Raw genomic sequence first — 21,345 nt, 5'->3', positions numbered from 1 at the left:
TCATTTGCCCAAATTTAAAGCCTATTCAAATCATTTTGTAAGTGCTGAATATCAGTAGCATCCCTGATTGCCCTGTCTATCTGTTAGACCCTGACTGATGTCATTAATGTATAGACTTGAACAATAATGGCCTGAGGACTGAACCCTGCCTAGGTACACCACTAGTCACCTTAAATCTGGCAGATTCACACCCGCTGTATACCACTTTTTGATATCTGTCTGTTAATGCTAATACATTTTAGTGTAAAAGTATAGCTACTTTAAAACTGCTGTATTTTTCAAATGTACAGTGATTTCTTCTTTGTACTGCAAAATAATATCAGATAATAACACTAATAAATGTATTTTTCAAATGCACAGTGATTTCTTCCTTGTACTGCAAAATTATCTGATATTTTTTCTAATAAAAAAAAAGAAGAAACTGTGAAGTATTTTTTTTTTCATCGAGTGAATTTACAATGTTCTTTGCTTTTTGAAAAGAAAGTGCACAATTATATTTTTGCTACATTTGCCAATTGAACATCTGAAATAATTATAAGAATGACATTAACTTAACTGTAGCAGAATTGCAACCTTTATGACCTCTTGACATTTTTTTAGAGGAGCGAACTGTGTGACCTGGAATTTTCTCTGTTTGAAAATTCCAAGTAAACATTTATTTATTTATATTCATGCAGTACTATCATATCCTATACACCCCTTGAGGGTATATATCAAGAATTTGATGATGATGAAGTAAACATTTTGGTTTGTTTCTAGATATACATTCACTTTGGAAGATGCATTACTAAAAACATTCTGGAAATTATTTTAGTGTTAATTTCCAAAGCTCGTGTTAAACAATTTTTTTAAAATATTCTGAAGAAAAAAAAAGCTGCATTTATTAAAATAAATATGGTTTGAACATTACTATTTTTTTTTCTTGCACAATTCTGATTTATGGAAAGGTCATATTGTTATGTTTACAGATTTAGATACACTGTTATTGTTTGTGAACAACTTTATTTGTTTTTATGAACAAGAAATTATGTTAAATTGCATTACATTCTTATTTTAAAGCTAGTTTTTAAAATAAGAATGTGATGTGATCACAAATTCAGTAGTATTTCAAATGAACTTGCATTTGAAAAATTACACAGATTATTATAATTGTTATTATTTGTAGAGTGCTCATTTCACTAATAACAGTTGTTTCTTAACTGCTGTAAAACATACCGTGAAATTATCTGAAACATTAATTTAAATTTTATGTTCATTTTGAAGTATTCCAATCACAACTCTGTCCCCCCCCACACACACACACTGCCATAACCACTCACAATAACTGAATTATATCTACTTTTTTCTAATTTCATATTTCTTACTTTTAGCATTTTTTTTTTATCTTGTTATTTTGCATCTGAGTATCTGAAATCTATAACTCCATTTTACCTGTCGAGAAGTGAAATAATTATTCTCTTATCTACATCCATACTATTTCTTTGGCAATTTTATTATTACAACCATTACCTTGTTTTCTTTTTGGGTCACAATAGTCGGTTCAAGGAACAGTGATTAGCTATTACACATAGATTACCTGTTATTGTTATGACTTAAAATTGTCATTTTTATATCATGAAGGATGATGTGAATTTCTGTCCTTAAAAAAAAAAAGGAAGAAAGATTAAGAGCATGAAATAATTTTTCTGCATGTCTCTTTATAGAGAATCTTATTTTTTTTCTTTGAATATGCCATAACAACAAGATTTTTTACTTTGCTATTTGTAGTAAAAAATATTAATGCTACTTTGAAAATTTCTCATCTGTGGCACACACCGCTATAAAATTTAAAAAACAGTTTCCCTATTGGCACACTGAATTCTTGTTTATTAAAAATAGTTGTATAATAAGCATATTTCAAAAAATGCTTGTGATAGTGTTGTGGGGAGGGGGGGGGGTGTAGCCATCAAAAGCAAAATACAATTTTAATTCTATTATGAAAAATTTGGAATGAAATTTCACTTTTGACTCATGCTCCTATGCATATTTTGAATGATGAACTATAGCAAAAGTATCTCTTCTTAAAAATTGCACATAATATCTAAACTAGAAGAAAACATATATATTATAATTTACGTCATAACCATTTATTTCGATTTGTAAGGAGCGATTCTGGGAAACTAAGAAAGTTAAATTGCAAAAAACTGCAGATTACATTATAAAGATTATAATATAATCTTATGTGATATGATTCAAAATTTATGTATAGTTCTCTATAAAGCAAAATTGTAAAAGTGCAAACCTTCATACAATCTGTGAAGTATTCTTCGAACTATGATTATGAATAAAAAAATAAAGAAAACTTAATTTGAACCATATGGGAGTCGTATTTATTTTAAGATTCATTGGTTTTAATGACATTGGTTTTCCAAGGCGATAAAAATATTTTAGTGAATAAAGCATGAAAGGATCTCTTATTCTGCACTGTCATTAAAAACTACAACTATACAATAAAAGATGTTAAAAAGATAAATACCTACAAAATAATTTGTAGGTATTTAAGTCATCATCAAATTCCTGTCATGTACCCTCAAGGGGTATACAGGATATGATAGTATTACATGAAAAATTTACATAATTACTACCTTTCTATCTATAATTTTCCTCCAAATCAGTCTGTTACCTGTCAAGACTCCAACATTATGATCTTATATTTCTATCGTCTAAGACACTTTGTACCATATCAATCCATCTATACCTTTGTCTTCCACTGGGTCTTTTTCCTGCCAACTGGACAGAGAAGAGTTGTTTTGCTAATTTTTCCTCTCCATTCTATTTAAGTGACCATACCACCTGAGATTAGTTCTGCTAATGCATTCCTGGATGCTAACAGTGTCAAATTCTTTCCTAATATCCCCGTTTGTAATATGATTGGTTTGAACACTGTCTTGTATACAGCTAATTTAGTGTTTGACTAATTTCTCTCTTATTCCATATAAAGTTATTCAGTTGATTTTCTACCATACCAGCTTTGTTGTTTCTGTTGTCTATTTCCATATCTAATTTACCATCTTCACTAAAAATCAGGCCTAAATAGCTGAAATGTTTCACTTGTTCTGTTTACTTGCTTTTTTAAATGTTTTGTTTAGCTAGTTTTACATGCTGTTTAGCTTTCTTACATTTGTCTATGTATTCTCTAAGAGCACAAGCTGACTTATTTGCCAGAAACTTTTGATATGCTTTCTTCTTTTCTTTCACTGCCTCTTTAACTTCCTATGACCACCACGGAGTTCTGATTTTTCTATCCTTGCAGATAACCTCACCACATGCCTCTCTGGCTGAATCAATCAATGTTTTCTTCAGGGCTTGCCACTGAATCTCCAAGGTTTGTTCCTGTTCTCAAACTCTTTCATTTTTTCTTCAATAATGTTTGCGTATTTTAGTCTACAGTTCATATCTGAGAGCTACTCAACTTTAATTCCCTTTAAAACTTTCTTATATGTTCTTCTTTTCAATATTAAATTCAATTTTATCCTGCTCAAGACTAAATGGTGATCACTTCCAATTTCAAATCCTCTGTACACTCTGGTGTCCTGTCCTGCACCTGGGAAAAACATCACTATCAACAATAACATAGTCAATGAGACTTTTCTTATTCCTTGCCTCTTCTCTCCATGTGAATTTGTGCACATTTTTATGTTGGAACATAGTGTTAGTAATAACCAGTCCATGTCCTGAGCAGAAATCCAACAAGTATTTGCCATTATTATTAGCTTTGCTCTTTTCTGCAAATTTTACCAAATATTTTTGTATGTCTGACAATCATTTCCTACTCTACTATTTAGATGCCCAACAAGGACCAACTTTTCCTTTTTCATTGTGTCAGCTGCTTTCTCTAAAGCCTCAAAAAATTCCTCCACTTCTACCTTAGTAGAACTTTCTGTGAGACCATAGGCACAAATAAGTCTCATTGTCCAGTTCACCAGTCTGATATTTGTCCACATCACTCTTCTTGATATTGCCTGCCATTCAAGAAGATTAGCCTCGTATTTAGTGTTGAATACTATGGCTACCCCTTCTTTTCCTTGATTGTCATTAACTGAATATAACATTTTGTATTTACTGCTCAGAAAGATTTCACCAGTTTTTGTCTATAGTAGCACAAAAAATTTGAATCAATTTCTTGGAGAATAAAATGTATTGTCCACTAAGAAATTAAACACAATTAGCACAAACAATTGATAATGACATTGGTTTTCCAAGGTCATAAAAATATTTTAAGTTTCAGTAAGGAAATACCGTGAGTAGACATATTACTAACTATTATAATAATGGAATTAACTCACATAAATTATTCTTTATTCATAGAATTTTCACCTAAGTATCACAGGCATCATCAGTACAGGTACAAGGCTAATTAAACAATAACTGTTATATTCACAAAGCGCCACCTAAGTAGCTAAGGTTAAATTTCCTAAATTAATTTAGTTATTTAATTATTAAATAATAATTATTTAATTATTCAATTATAATAATTAAAAAAATTTTTTCCTTCCCCCTTTTTTATTTTTTTATTATTATTATAAATATATATATGTGTGTATACAATTATACGTTAAGAACGATTTGCTGTCTTATAAAGTACTACCTCTCACAAGGGGGAAAGACGTAGACCATCGGATCTGTTTAGGTTAGGTGTTGATGGCATGCCATCAACACCAGACATAGAGGTAAGTGGAACAAGACAAAAGTCATTCACAAAAGTCGGTTCCTAATGGAACGGCTATACAAAGAAACATGTGAAACATTACTTCACTCCCCTAACCTAAACAGATCCGATGGTCTACGTCTTTCTCCCTTGTGGGAGATAGTACTTTATAAGGTAGCAAATCTTTCCTAACATATAATTGTATACACATATATATATTTATAATAATAAAAAAAAATAAAATAAAATAAACATAAATAAAAAAAAGGGGAAGAAAAAAATTTTTTTTTAATTATTATAATTGAATAATTATTATTTAATAATTAAATAACTAAATAATTAAATTCAAATTATTAAAAATAAATAAATAAATAATAATAATTAAATAAATTTAGGATATTTAACCTTAGCTACTTAGGTGGTGCTTTGTAAATATAACAGTTATTGTTTAATTAGCCTTGTACCTGTACTGATAATGGCTGTGATACTCAGGTGAAAATTCTACGAATAAAGAATAATTTACATGAGTTAATTCTGTTATTATAATAGTTAGTAAAAATATTTTAGTGAAGAAAGTATGAAAGGATCTATTATTTTGCACTGCCATTAAAAACTATAATACAATAAAAGATGTTAAAAAGATAAAAATAATTTGTAGGTATTTAAGTCTAATATCAATAAGATTTCAGTCACCAAGGTTACCTATTCAGTTAATGCATTCGGTTACCTATAGCAAGGAACTGCGTTTCTTGCTATAGGTAACTGAATGCAGCTATGAATGCGAGATGATCTGGTTAAGTGTTCTCATTGTGAAGGATTATCACCTTGTAATAGAATGGCTGAACTGCACTTCTTATCCATGTTCTTTCAACAGATAGCATCCACCATATCCAAGTTTTGTTCAGCGAGTGTGTGTGTGTGTGTGTGTGTGTGTGTGTGTGTATATATATATGTCCTGGCCCGTTAGGGATGTTAATAGACAGATTATAATATGATGAACATATGAGTATTTAATATAATATTTAGTTAAATAATTACCTTAACAGCCTGATTCCAGAAAGGATGCATCACATAGTTACTTAGAGGACTAGTATCTCGAGAGCTGTACTAAAAGAAATAGAATTTATAGCAATTTTATAATTCTAGAAATTACAGCTTGTCAAAACAGAAAAACATATCTAGTTTTCAAATTTTAAAACCTTGTCTAACAACTATCATCATCATCATCAAATTCCTGATATATACCCTCAAGGGGCGTACAGGATATGACACTACTACATGAAAAATTTACACCATTACTAACTTCCTAACTACAATTTTCCTCCAAATCAGTCTGTTACTTGTCAAGACTCCAACATTATCAGATCTTATATTTCTATCGTCTAAGGCACTTTGTACCGTATCAATCCACCTATATCTTGGTCTTCCTCTGGGTCATTTTCCTGCCAACCTGGCAGAGAACACTTGTTTTGCTAATCTTTCCTCTCCCATTCTATTTAAGTGACCATACCATCTGAGATTAGCTCTACTAACGCATTCCTGGATGTTGACAATATCAAGTTCTTTCCTAATATCCTCATTTTTAATATGATATTGCCATTGATGCCATCTGTTCATGTCCCCAATTTTTCTCAGGACTCTCATACCTGCTGTCTCTAGTCTTTGGTCAAGTGTTTTACTTTTAACCCAGCTGTCAGATCCATTGGTTAAAATTTGTTTAAATACTGTCTTGTATACAGTTAATTTAGTGTTTTGGCTAATTTCTTTCTTATTCCATATAAAATTATTCAGTTGACTTCCTACCATACCAGCTTTGTTGATTCTGTTGTCTATTTCCATATTTAATTTACCATCTTCACTAAAATAATAAATTTAGTTTAATCCTTTATCCAAGAGTGAGCAAACAAAGTTTGCACCTGAATTGTACCACCTTACTCCAATCCTGAAGATACTTTCAGGCACAAACTTTGTTTGCTCACACTTGGATAAAGGATTAAACTAAATTTATTATACTCTAACCAAGTGAAAAATAAACTTTCAACATCTTCACTAAAAATCGTGCCTAAGTACCTGAAATGTTTTACTTGTTCTATAGGTTCTGCATTCAGAATGCAGTTGATATTTTCAATATTTCTACCTATTTTCATTGTCTTTTTAATGCTGTCCTTCATACCATATCTATTACAACAGTTATTCAATTTAGTCAGGGAATCTTGCAGACATGTAGCAAATTTATTTAGAAGTATAACATCGTCCGCATAAAACAAAGAGATGACATTAACATCGCCAATTCTGATATCATGTTTAATACAACTTTCCTTCATAATGTGATCCGCATAAAACAAAGAGTTGACATTAACATCGCCAATTCTGATATCATGTTTAATACAACTTTCCTTCATAATGTGATCCATATAGATAATGAATAACAGAGGGGATAATGTACATCTTTGTCTCACACCAGATTTAACATTAAACTACCTTCCTGTACTTCCTTCAATCCTAACTGCTGACTTACAACTCAAATAAAGACTAAGTATTGCTTGATATAATGCCCCATTGACACCATATAACTGTAGCATTTTGAATAGCTTCTCTCTTGGCACCTTGTCATATGCCTTTTCCAGATCTACAAAACTTAAATACAGATCTTTGTTATATTCCCATGATTTCTCAACTATCTGTCGTAAAGTGAAAATCTGATCCTGACAGCCTCTATTTGGCCTGAATCCACTTTGTTCTTCACCAAGCTTCTCTTCCACAATCCTTCTCAACCGTTTCACAAGTATACTTGCATATATCTTACCAGGAACTCAGTAATGAAATACCTCTGTAATTCTCACATTCAGTTTTATTTCCCTTTTTATATATGGGTGCTATGAGAGCTCTATGCTAATCATCTGGAATTCGTCCCTCTGTCCACGCCTGCTGAACTATGCAGTGCAGCCACTGTATAGTGGCTGCACTGCACATTTCATATGCAAATGTTCATATTTGAGCATTTCTGGTTGAATATCATCTACTCCTGCTGCCCTTCCACATTTCATGCTTTTGATGGCTTTTTCTACTTCAAGTATGGATATGTATTCCTGACTGCATGCCTGGTCAGTGTTTTTTTTTTACCACTGTGCTGTCATCATTGCTTGTTTCATTTAGCAATTTTTGAAGTAATTACTCCATACTTCAAGGATATCTTTTTCTCCTGTTTTCATGTCACCTTTATCATCTCTAACTCCTTTTACAGCACCCTCTTTCCTCCATTTCTAAGCTTCTTCAACACCTCCAGAATATTTTGCCACCTTCTTGATATTTATTTTCTATATTCTTGCCAAAGTCCTCCCATGACTTTTGTTTAGCTAGTTTTACACAGTGTTTAGCTTTCTTACATTTGTCTCTGTATTCTCTAAGAGCACAACGTTTGATATGCTTTCTTCTTTTCCTTCACTGCCTCTTTAACCTCCTCTGTCCACCATGGAGTTCTGATTTTTCTATCTTTGCAGACAACCTCACCACATGCCTCTCTGGGCTGTATCAATCAGCATCTAACAACTCTTTATTCAAAAAATAGATTTACAGTTTACGATAAGGAAAATACAATAATAGCAAGGAAATATCTATTCATTGCTTATGTAGAATCTATTAAAGAAACTACATATTTTGCAAGAATTTATAAGATACAGTAAATTACATAATATTTAGACTCCAAACAGTTGGCAGCTTCAGATTAAGTGCCTTCTAATAATTTCACTTGTTGTACAGTTAGTGACCATGTAAATTTTTTTATAATATGTGTGTATGGTTTTATTATTAAAGTCCTATTGATTGCGCCATTAGTAAAAATATAAGTCACTCATTGAATTGCACCATTTGTAAATTCTTTATTTGTTTTGTTCTCTAAGTTTCTGTATCTTAAATCTTTGTTCCCCCCCCCTTTTTTTTCTGCCTTTGCCCTTTGTTCCTACTGCACATAAAGCAGACTCTGATTCTAGCTATCACTGGCTATACAATTGGGGGATACTCAATTTCTCACTCTCTTCTGCCTGACAAATTTATTTGATTTATGACTGCGCCAGTCAGGCAGATTATTAGAAAGTAAGAAATTAAAGAAATGGAACAAAAGCAAGATCTTAGCCAAAATCCTCTTAACCATTCAGCAAGTTGTGGCAATATCTAATTTACACACATGCACCGGTCCGTAATTTTTTTAAGAAAGCACATTGGCAATGATCAAATCAAATTGTTGTTCAAACAAAAGAATTTTATTCTAACAAAAAAATTGAAGTTACAAACTAGACAAATAGCAGGGAATAACTGCTTCTCCCAGCATAGCTAACTTCAGAATTTTACCCTACACAAATATAATATATATATTTTCACTACTCTGAATTTGAATGGATTTGGAGTTGGGCATCTTGAAAAAGTCTTGTTCTATGAGAGTTCAAGAAGTGCAGATTCAGGGAAAGCAGAATATTTTTTGGGAGGAGAGTGAAGCTGGTGAGCATAGGCAGAGGTGTCCTATGTGTGTGTGGAGGCGGGGGATGATCACATGATACTAAATGTGTAGTTTCTCAGGTTCTTAACTTGAGTGGATAATCAACATAATGTAGGAGGGAGGTTGTAGGATGAAGGGAATGCTTTTTTGTGCTACAGTCAAAAGTATTTGGAATAAGGGATGGGAGGAGCTTCTGGCACTAGCTAGTTCAACTATGCCAAAAGAATAGGCATTAGTAAGATTTCATTGATAGAGGATGATATAATCATGGGGATAGAAAGTAAGAGATAGAGTATTTTCAAGAGGACAGAGGGGAACAGGATGGGAGTTGCTAAATACAGGAAAAATTAAAGCCAAAAAGAGAAGAAATGCATCAGGAGGACAAGGATGAGGTAGGCAGCACAGGTAAGCTATCTAATGTGAGATAGATGCCAACAGGAAAAAAATATATAGTTGACTACTGCTAGAGGCTAAAGCAACCTTTCTCAAAGTGTGGTCTGTGTTCCACTAGTGGGCCACACGGTTTTCCTGGTGAACCATAAGAGAATTTTATTAGTAAATAAATCTTATTTTTTATCTTAGGTTGTAAATTTATAGATACAGTTCAGAATAGGATATATATTAAACATACTATTAATTAAAACAGTTCTTTCACATAATTCATTTAATTTCAATACAATAATATGCATAACATTTTGTAACATGCTTGTATATCTCCAGCTTGGAACCTGACATGTATTGATAGGTGTCTGAAAGAAAGCACATTCTGTGCCTTAATATATTTTGTATTTTTTTAATACAAACTTAATTCCTTGAAATCTTGAACATGAATAATCAACTAAATACTTTACAAGTGGCTCTCAATATATATCACATTTCAATCTTAATTTTCCAGTGACTTACTTTTTCACTGAAAAAGGTTGTGTATGTTATACTAACTACTCCATAATTTTGCACTTATGAAAACACCTCTGGTGATAAAATATTACCTATAGATAAAGCGTGAGGTAAGGAGGCTAGTGACCACTGAGTTATATGTTTTGTCCAAATGGATCACAGTTCAGAAAAGCCTGAGAAACACTGAACTAGAGTTCAGTGTTTCTCAGGATACAAGGGAAAATGCATTAAACTACTACAATGAGTGCAAGGTGTGTAATTATAGGGCTTCGACTATGGGGACATAGTGGAAGGAGGAGCAGTCACAGAGAGGGAAGAAAATGGAGCACATACATGAAAGGTTAGTTAATTAACCTAATAATACATTTAATACTGTGTGATACATGAGACAACATATAATGGAGGGAAACTCGAGGTTTGAGAATGCTGGATTTTTGTAAAAGCATCACAGAACTTGGTGGTAACCAATGTAGCCACACTACCTCTAGCTGAGGAGAGTGATCATGTTGTTTTGACCTGAGTGATTGCTAGATGCAGAATTTTTAGTTAATATGCTCATCCAACTGCCTGTGGCAAGTGAATTTTACCAGCTGGTGAGCAGCTGGAGGGGCAGGCAAAACAGAATATTTTTTATTATTAAATAAAATAAATAATTTCTTCAACCATGCTACAATATCTCTAATCACTTTATGGGACATGTCATGAAAAAAATGGGGAATTCTCGGTCAAATACGTGTTCTGCTTGGCAAGTAAGGTTTGAATAAAAGGAGGTTCAAAGCAGTGCTATGGCAAAAAAAAAAAAATGTGCAAAAGAAAGATGTTAACAGTGCATGGGGCCAAGAGGTGTCTGAAGGAAGCAATATGAGACTACCTACTCAAGTTGGAGTAATAAACAAGCAGGAGACAGATAAAATGAGTAGTATTAGTAAGCAAGAGTTGTAGGAAAAACATTGTAGGAAAAACATAAAGTGACCAGCAAGCCCATGGGCAGTACAAAGCACGGGCAAGAAGAGTGACTATATGATAAGGAAGATCAAAACTAATTATGAGAGGAAGTTGATGAGGCACAAGAAAATCCCAAAGAGTTCTTTTGATATGTGGTGGGTAAGAAAAAGAACGACTAGGGAAGGATGACTTTAACGAGTACTGATGGTAGGGAGGTAACAGAAGCAAACAAAACAGTTGAGTTACTAGATGATCATTTGTACCATCCAGGTGGAGACAGTACAGTGCCAGATGCAACAATGACTGACATGAGAATAGAGGTGGATGAATTAGAGACGCTTATGATATTCCAGAACCATAATGCAAATACAGCCATGGAATTAAATGAGAATTCAGCCTATGGAATCATGAGAATGGGCAAGGGAATTGGCATCTCCTCTGACCAAGCAGTTTAAGTAACTTCTGGGAAGGCACCTAGGAAGTGAAAGGAGGATAAAATAGTTCTACTGCACATATTTAGATGGTTCCAAGACTGGAGTAACAAATATAGGCCAATCAGTATATCAGGAGCAGTGGTTAAGATACTGGAGAAGTTTGGTAAATAGCAAGGAATCAGTGGATAGGAATATGATACTCTATAGGAAACAGCATGGTTTTGTGAAGAGTGGATCTTGCCTTATTCATCCACTCACTTTTAAAAGTGATAAATGGATAAAGGAAATGGCTATACAGTGAGCAAATGGGAGGGAATATGAAGCTGGTGATTTGGATTCATTCAACAGAAAGCAGGTGACTATATAATGGAGGGGGGAGGACTAAGTACTTGGTCCACTGCTCTTTAATTTGTACATCAATGATACAAGAAATGATTTAAGGAAATATTCAGTTGTTGATGATGAAAAGTTAAGAAAAGTGGTAGTCAATGAAGATGATACAGAGATCCTGCAGATGACTTAAATGAACTGGCAGTATGGAAGAATGATAATTCATTTTAAAAATTTTATGGAATTTACAACCGTGTTAAGAAACTTTTTTTATTATCCCGACGTTTCGATCTTCACATCAAGATCATCACACGTCTTCCCTCGGGCAATCTTTCCTTCACTGTTTACTGAAAACCGACACATACGGGACAATATATACACATAAACTCCTACCACCACCCAACACAAAAACTAGGTGTCATCAACACACTAAAAAACAGAGCTCCGATGATTTGTTCCAGTGAACAGGCACTGAAAGACGAGTTTAAAATTATCAGTAATAACCTACAAAAAAACAGATACAGCCAAAATACTATAAACAAAATTCTCTACAAAACCACAATAAAAAACAAAGACAAACCAGACAACAGTAAAACTATAACCATTCCCTACATTAAAGGAATATCAGACAAAATAAACAGAGTACTACAAAGTACAACCTCAAAGCCATCTTTAAACCTCCTGCAAAATTAAAAAACTTACTCAACTCATCCAAAGACCCACTCCCTCCACTAGCTTACCTTGGAGTATACCGGATTTATTGCACTAGCAACATACCATATATAGGAGAAACAGGACGCACTATACCTATTAGACATAAAGAACATAAACGACACATTAAATATAATAATTATGGTGAAGCTGGCTTTTCTGATCATGCCCTGAATACCTTACACAGAATTGACTGAAAACCACCAGCTGTCTACATCACACTAGAACATGGTATGAAAGGAAATTCAAGGAAGCCTGCGAGATTATCAACAACCACCCCAATTCAGATTGGGGTGGTTGTTGATAATAATGGAATAAAAGGAATGATAATGGCTATCAGTTATTTAATGTGGCAAAATATAAAGTTAGGTATGAAGCGATAGACCAAAGCTATGTACTACACTGATGGAACTGTATTGCAGAGAAAAAAAAAAGCTCCAAGACCAGGGCTGAGAGTTGAAGTTTAGACAGCATATCACAAAAGTGGCCAAAACAGCACATCAGAAATCACTTGGTTTTGAAGAATACACTATTATTACCCGTTATAAGGCTACATCTAGTGCAAGCAGATGTGGTTCCTCTCTACCACTTCTCTATGGAAAAGAGATGAAGTGGTAGAGAGGATCAAGAGATGAGTGAACTAGATTGTAGCAAATCTATGGAATGATCTCTATGAGGAAAGACTGAAGGTCTGTGGGATACAGACCTTCAGTCTTTCCTTATTAAGATCATTCCAACAATTTTAACAATATTAACAACACCAAACAAATTATTTTATAAAAAATGTTTATTAACTGGCTTATATTTCATTGAATTTCAAATCAGCATCTTCAGAGCACAAAGCAGCATGTTACCGTTTATTTTATATGTGACAATGAGTAAATGAAACAATTCAAATTGTAATGGACAAAAGATCTGAAGCCCTAATTTGGTATCTCTAATGTTGCAAAAAAAAAAAAAAAAAGTATTACAGCTATGTAGGAGTTGATCTTAAGCCTCTCATGCACATGTCCATGGTGGACTGCTACTATTGGTTTACTTCACAGCTCTATGAGACATGTTTTTTAACCTCTGATGCATGCAGTGCACTCCTAAATGCATGTAGTCCACTACAGTGGATACGATTGAAAATTAGATTGAATGTATGAAAATAACTGAAATAAAATTTACAGTGTTTTCTTACATCCTAAAAATACTTAAATTATTTTTTTAATCACCATTTCAGAAATTCGTGCATGAGAGGGTTAAGATAACAGTCTCTCAAATTTTTGGCAAATTAATGCAACCATGCTTGTTCCAGTTAGGAGAATTATTCATAGCCATGGCCAACTAAAAACAATCTTTCTGAATAATCTGGAACAACTTTTAAATAGTAAATTGGTTTTCTTTCATCTAATCCTGTGTGAAGAGGTGTCCAAAGCATGGTCTGCCAGTCCTAACTTGCCATAATAATGGTAGCGAATGCATTTTTTTATGTTCTTCAAAGCAGATGTTAACAGATATAAATACAAACCAGTTAAGAAACATCTTTTTCTATAAAACAGTTTGTTTGGTGTTGTTAATATTGTTAAAATATGTTATGAATAATGCTCAACATCTAAGTTTGTCTATTAGATTGATGATTCTCAACAAAGATGATACTGTATACAAAGCACCACAGTTTAGTAAGTTGAAACTGAAATTGGCCAGAAAACTGAACAGATTAGCCTTTAACAAATGATACCACGACATCTCAGACGTTTCCTCAGATTTAAAAAAAAGTTAAATTTGCAAAGAGGTGCTTAAGGGTCAAAGCTGTATAACTGAGAGGAGACCTCCACATAGCCTTTAAAGGAATGCGGAGAACTGACCAGGGCTTCTGACCTAAGGTCCAATCCTCACTTTCTCGTGGTGCACCCTATTGGGTATCTACCTGGATACTGAACGAACGAGGATGGGCTGGCAATCTGGGATTTAGCCGACCAAATTGTATTCTTATTGGTTAAATCAAAATAAAAAATGATGGTACGACATGAAAAAATTTCATGCCAGCTGGGGCATCGCCCAGTTAAACAAGGCCCCTGTTGTTTTTGCTAGGGAACCAGGGCCAACAGCGAAAAGTCAGCTACTAGAACAAATCTGAAAACAAACCCCAACTCAACATCACCAGAGTTAAAGATCGGTACTATCAACATAAGAAGCCTGAATGGCAAAGAAATGGAGCTAGCTGAGGAATTAGATAAGTACCAGATCGACATAATAGGGGTGATTGAAACAAAAAAGACAAAAACTGGTGAGATCTTTCTGAGCAATAAATACAAAATGTTATATTCAGGCAATGACAATCAAGGAAAAGGAGTAGCCATAGTATTCAACACAAAATACGAGGCTAATCTTCTTGAATGGCAGTCAGTCTCAAGTAGAGTAATGTGGGCAAATATGAGAATGGGGAACTGGACAATGAGACTTATTTGTGCCTATGATCCCACAGAAGGTTCTACTAAGGTAGAAGTGGAGGAATTTTTTGAGGCTTTAGAAAAAGCAACTGACACAATGAAAAAGGAAAAGTTGGTCCTTGTTGGGGATCTAAATAGCAGAGTAGGAAATGATTGTGAGACATACAAAAATATTTTGGGAAAATTTGGAGAAAAGAGCAAAGCTAATAATAATGGCAAATATCTGTTGGATTTCTGCTCAGGACATGGCCTGGTTATTACTAACACCATGTTCCAATATAAAAATGTGTGCACAAATTCACATGGAGAGAAGAGGCGAATAAAAGTTGAGCAGCTCTCAGATGTGAACTGTAGACTAAAATACACAAAGATTATTGAAGAAAAAATGAAAGAGTTTGAGAACAGGAATCAAACCTTGGAGATTCAATGGCAAACTCTGAAGAAAACATTGATTGATTCTGCCAGAGAGGCATGTGGTGGGGTTGTCTGCAAGGATAGAAAAATCAGAACTACCTGGTGGACACAGGAAGTTAAACAGGCAGTGAAGGAAAAGAAGAAAGCATATCAAAAGTTCCCGCCAAATAAGTCAGCTTGTGCTCTTAGAGAATACAGAGACAAATGCAAGAATGCTAAACACTGTGTAAAACTAGCTAAACAAAAGTCATGGGAGGACTTTGGCAAGAATATAGAAAATAAATATCAAGAAGGTGGCAAAATATTCTGGAGGTGTTGAAGAAGCTTAGAAATGGAGGAAAGAGAGTGCTGTAAAAGGAGTTAGAGATGATAAAGGTGACATGAAAATGGGAGAAAAATATATCCTTGAAGTATGGAGTAATTACTTTCAAAAACTGCTAAATGAAACAAGCAGTGATGACAGCACATTGGTAAAAAACATTGACCAGGCACGCAGTCGGGAATACATATCCATACTTGAAGTGAAAAAAGCCATCAAAGGCTTGAAATGTGGAAAGGCAGCAGGAGTAGATGATATTCGACCAGAAATGCTGAAGTATGGTGGTATAAGAGTCTTACAGTGGCTGCATTGCATAGTTCAGAAAGCCTGGACAGAGGGACGAATTCCCGATGATTGGAATAGAGCTCTCATAGTACCCATATATAAAAAGGGAAATAAAACTGAATGTGAGAATTACAGAGGTATTTCCCTACTGAGTGTTCCTGGCAAGATCTATGCAAGTATACTTGAGAAACGGTTGAGAAGAATTGTGGAAGAAAAGCTTGGTGAAGAACAAGCTGGATTCAGGCCAAGCAGAGGCTGTCAGGATCAGATCTTCACTTTACGACAAATAATAAAGAAAGCATGGGAATATAAGAGAGATCTGTATTTAAGTTTTGTCGATTTGGAAAAGGCATATGACAAGGTGCCAAGAGAGAAGCTATTCAATATTCTACAGTTATATGGTGTCAATGGGGCATTATATCAAGCAATACTTAGTCTTTATTTGAGTTGTAAATCAGCAGTTAGAATTGAAGGAAGTACAGGAAGATGGTTTAATGTTAAATCTGGTGTGAGACAAGGATGTACATTATCTCCTCTGTTATTCATTATCTATATGGATCACATTATGAAGGAAAGTGGTATTAAACATGATATCAAAATTGGAGATGTTAATGTCAGCTCTTTGCTTTATGCGGATGATGTTATACTTCTAAATAAATCCGCTACAAGTCTGCAAGATTCTCTGACTAAATTGAATAGCTGTTGTAATAGATATGGTATGAAGGTCAGCAATAAAAAGACAAAGACAATGAAAATAGGCAGAATCATTGAAAATGTCAACTGTGTTGTGAATGGAAAACCTGTGGAACAAGTGAAACATTTCAGCTACTTAGGCATGATTTTTACTGAAGATGGTAAATTAAATATAGAAATAGACAACAGAATCAGCAAAGCTGGTATGGTAGGAAGTCAATTGAATAAATTCATATGGAATAAGAGAGAAATTAGTCGGAACACTAAATTAGCTGTATACAAGACGGTGTTCAAACCAGTTTTAACTTATGGATCTGAGGGCTGGGTCAGAAGTAAAACACTTGACCAAAGACTAGAGACCGCAGATATGAGGGTCCCGAGAAAAATTAGAGGCATGAACAGATGGCATCAATGGCAATATCATATTAAAAACAAGGATATTAAGAACTTGAAATTGTCAGCATCCAGGAATGCATTAGCAGAGCTAATCTCAGGTGGTATGGTCACTTAAACAGAATGGGCGAGGAAAGATTAGCAAAACAAGTCTTCTCTGGCAGGTTTGCAGGAAAACGACCTCAAGAAAAACCAAGATATAGGTGGATTGATATGGTACAAAGTGTCTTAGACGATAGAAATATAAGATCTGATAATGTTGGAGTCTTGACAAGTAACAGACTGATTTGGAGGAAAATTATAGATAGGAAGTTAGTAATGATGTAATTTTTTCATGTAGTACTATCATATCCTGTACACCCCCTTGAGGGTACATGGCAGGAATTTGATGATGATGATGATAAATTTGCAAAGGCATGTTGTATTTGTTGAAAGGCACGTTTAGTGCTCCTACGGAAACAAATTGCTGCTACTCACATAGAGCTTACTAAGTTAAACAGCTCTATCACTGCTCTACATGAAGAACTATTTAATGTTTTAAATCCTGAACTGTCAACCATCCTACATTACATCTTCAAAGTATAGGGAAAAAAAGAATTCACAAAAGTTAAAAGCAGGTGCTTGAAGAAATTTAAAATTCTACAGCGGCAACATACTATGTTCTAACTGCAATTTAGACGAGATTGCATGGTCATAAATTTATCATCACAAGTGCTTACAGAAGAAACTAAGAATGCTCTCAAGCCTGGGTCATAACTTTGCTATTAAACCCAAACAAGTTACAAAGCTAGAAATCATGATGAATGTAGAACAGGGCATTTACCATCTTCCACCTTCAATGGCTAATAATGTGCATTTAGACATAGCAAGTATCCTAAACAAGGCTAAACCACCAAAAGTAATATACCACACAGTGAATAGCTGCCTTAAAAATGTTATATAAGAATAAAAATATCGTTATTACTAATATTACTGATAAGGAAATGCAACAGTTATCATGGATCAAGAGGATTACAATAAAAAATGCAAGATCTCCACTGTGACAGTTCTACTTATCAAATTATAGACTGAGATCTCACTATGTCTCAAAGGGAAAATGTCTGCAAATTATCAAAAAAAGTGACTTCTTGGTCCAAAGAAATCATCAAGAAAAATAAAACCATTTCATGTTAAACCACCCTGCATTTATTGGGTAGCTAACATCCACAAATCTAATATTCCTCTACACCCTATAGTTGATAGTACAGATAATCCTACTATTATAAACTTGCCCAACAATTAGTCAAGTCTCTTCCCCACCTTACTGGCAACTCCTCTACTTTTATGAAATATTCAGTCTATTTCAAACTATTAGCTAAAAATTATATCCTTAAAAATTCAGACATAATGGTTAGTTTAGATGTCACTTCTTTATTTACTAATAAACCACTATTTAATAATCTAAATTTCCCTGATATCTTTGAATTATTAAAATTTATAATGCATGCAGGTTACTTCACATGGGGAGGAAAAATCTACAAACAGATTAATGGTACAGGGTATGGGTTTCCCCCCCCCCAACTTTTACATGGAACACTTTGAAAACAAAAGGCTATATTTTTTTGCCTTATAAGATGTACTTTTTTTTTGTACCTAAACTTTATCTGATAATTAGGATGCATCTTATAAACTGCTGCATCTTACGGTGTGTCATTGCTTTGTCAATAACGTGTGATCAGTTTGAATAGTTGCACTGTCATTAACCATCACACATTTAAACTAGTAATCAATACATTATTATAGTTAAATTTTTTATAACCGATGGATTCTATGAAGCACATAGCTATACAACTGCATTTAAGTGTAGTGTGATCGAGTATGCAAAAAAGAATGGCAATAGGGTATCAGAGTAGCACTTTGGGCCTATGAGCAGCAATTAATAGAAGCAAATTCTAAAAAACATAATTGCCAAAAATTTAGGATACTGTGATCTTAAGATCAACTCCTACATGGCTGTAATTTTTTTTTTTTTTTACAACATTAAAGGGCACCAAATTAGGACTCGAGATCTTTCGCCCATTACAATTTGAATTGTTTCACTTGACTCGTTGATTGTTACGTATAAACTATAACATGATGCAATGAATATGGTATACTCCAGGGTGGGCCAGGGAAGGAAGGGGATCCTTGGAGGAGTTGAATAAGTTTTTTAATTTTGCAGAAGGATTAAAGGTGGCATTAAGGTCATATTTGTGTAGTACTTTGTTTATTTTTATTATTATTATCATCTGACCTCCATGGAGTCAGAGACTCATTGTGGGAGACACACACCTTAAACTGATTCAATGTGTCTACATTCACAGCACATTCAGGCAATGCATTCTACTCACCAGCCACTCTCCATGCAAAGAACCCCCCTCACCACCCTCCTTATGCAGTTTCCAGTGATGGCTGCTTGTTCTACTCCCCCCCCCCTCATTCTATGAAAAACCTTTTCCATGTCAACCTGATAACAACCACTGACTAGCTTATATGTCTCAATCATATCCTCCCTCTTCCTCCTATTCATGAGGCTTTGCTCCTTACATTATCTCAATCTGTCCTCGTACTCCACATTCCAAAGACCACTGAACACCACTGTGAATCTTCTCTAGATCCTTTCCAACATATCTTCGTCACCATGAAAACCCGGCAACCAAATATGATATTTTATCTCATATCCTTTTGAATGAATATAGCTACAGTTTTATTGTAATCTAGTTTATTTTTATTGTTAGGTGCAGTCGTGTGAAGAATTTTGTTGATAGTATTTTTGCTATAGCCCATTTTTACGAAGTATTGCTGATAATTTTTAATTCATGCTTATTTATCATAAAATATCATAAATATGATATTTTATGATATTTTATCTCATATCCTTTTGAATGAATATAGCTACAGTTTTATTGTAATCTAGTTTATTTTTATTGTTAGGTGCAGTTGTGTGAAGAATTTTGTTGATAGTATTTTTGCTATAGCCCATTTTTACGAAGTATTGCTGATAATTTTTAATTCATGCTTAAGTGCTTGCTCACTGTGTCACCTTCAATCCTACCAAAACAAAGTGGTGCTGTTTTCGTTGAAAAAATAATCTTAATTCACCTTTCCTTACCCTTAATAATAAACAAATTACCAGACAGGATCAAATCTCTCTTCTTGGAATGCATTTATCTCTAGCATTTTTCCTGGCACACAGATTTCAACTACCTCCCCACCTTACAAACTCTGAATACTTTTCTGCTCAAGATGCAATTTTTTTCATCCACCCATCTACTAACTCTGCACAAATCTAAAATCTTCCCAAACTCAGAACACTGCTCCACTGTTTTGGGCAGTGTACCAAGATCTTCCTTAAAATTCTATGATGTACAGATGAAAGTGGTTCAGCTGATCCCTCTGTCAACTACTATCTCATGAATATTTCAGACCACACGTAATTAACAGACAAAAAGTGCTGTTGTTAGTGATGATTGGTGGCAGATGGCATTGATGGTAGTTGCGTCTAGCAGGAGAATTTAGTAGTAGGGTGGAGAGTGAGATTTGTGTAGTGGAATGCCCCCCCCCCTGCAATGAGTCCTTGGATTTCTTGGAGGTGTCACATAATAATAATATTTCAGTTGTATGTTTCTTGTAAGTACTTCTGGATACTGCTCCACTGAATCCATCATTCTTCTGCTTTTCATCAAGTCTATTATCACATCCTTACCACCTACAATCTCCAGCTCTTAAAAAAAAAAGTTATTTCACTTACAAGAAATAATAAGTCATAATTGTTATTTCTTGCAGATTGAATACAAAGCTTTTATGTACAAAAAAAAGATGAGCATCTCTGCAGACAGTTTTTCCAATTGCACAAAAGGCATTGTTTGAGAATAACAATTGCTACAGCTTGTTTGCTGACAGCAGCAGAAGTATGATCACTTGATCCCATAAAGCAACATTTCATTCAGCTCCTGAGCACTTTCATAGACACTCCTCAACTCTTTTCACTAAGCTTCCTCTAATCTCTCTGCATCCTGTGCAAGTGGGTTTTAAAATAAATGCCTGCAATGAAACTATTGTACAAGCTAATAGTCTGCAGATTCTTGCACCAGTGTATTTTTACATGATCATAAGACACTAAGGGTAAGTGCTGAGATGTATTTTTTTTTTAATTTGAGATTGTCATATAATATTATTAAACTAGTACTAGTTTTTCATTTTTTTTCCTCATATTAAAGTGAAATAAAAACAACAAGCACTACTTTCTATCTTATTTTGAAAGCAGCAAACATTTCAAGAAGATGCAGCAA

At 34.1% G+C, this 21,345-nt stretch overlaps 1 protein-coding gene across 1 annotated transcript in view; it reads right to left on the bottom strand.

Annotated features, from left to right (window-relative positions):
* LOC150101012 (ethanolaminephosphotransferase 1-like) overlaps positions 1–21,345 on the bottom strand; it is a 240,020-nt gene that overhangs the window by 170,148 nt on the left and 48,527 nt on the right. The window contains exon 4 of the mRNA XM_090402145.1: positions 5,726–5,794. Within this exon, the coding sequence (XP_090258271.1) occupies positions 5,726–5,794 (69 nt within the window). The remainder of the gene's footprint in view (positions 1–5,725; positions 5,795–21,345) is intronic.

The sequence above is a fragment of the Typopeltis vanoorti genome, chromosome 12 (genome assembly GCF_054136105.1).
Source record: "Typopeltis vanoorti isolate ZY-2024b chromosome 12, IOZ_Tvanoo_1.0, whole genome shotgun sequence".
In the NCBI taxonomy this organism is placed as follows: domain Eukaryota; kingdom Metazoa; phylum Arthropoda; class Arachnida; order Uropygi; family Thelyphonidae; genus Typopeltis; species Typopeltis vanoorti.
This window is presented reverse-complemented; position numbering and strand designations above follow the sequence as displayed.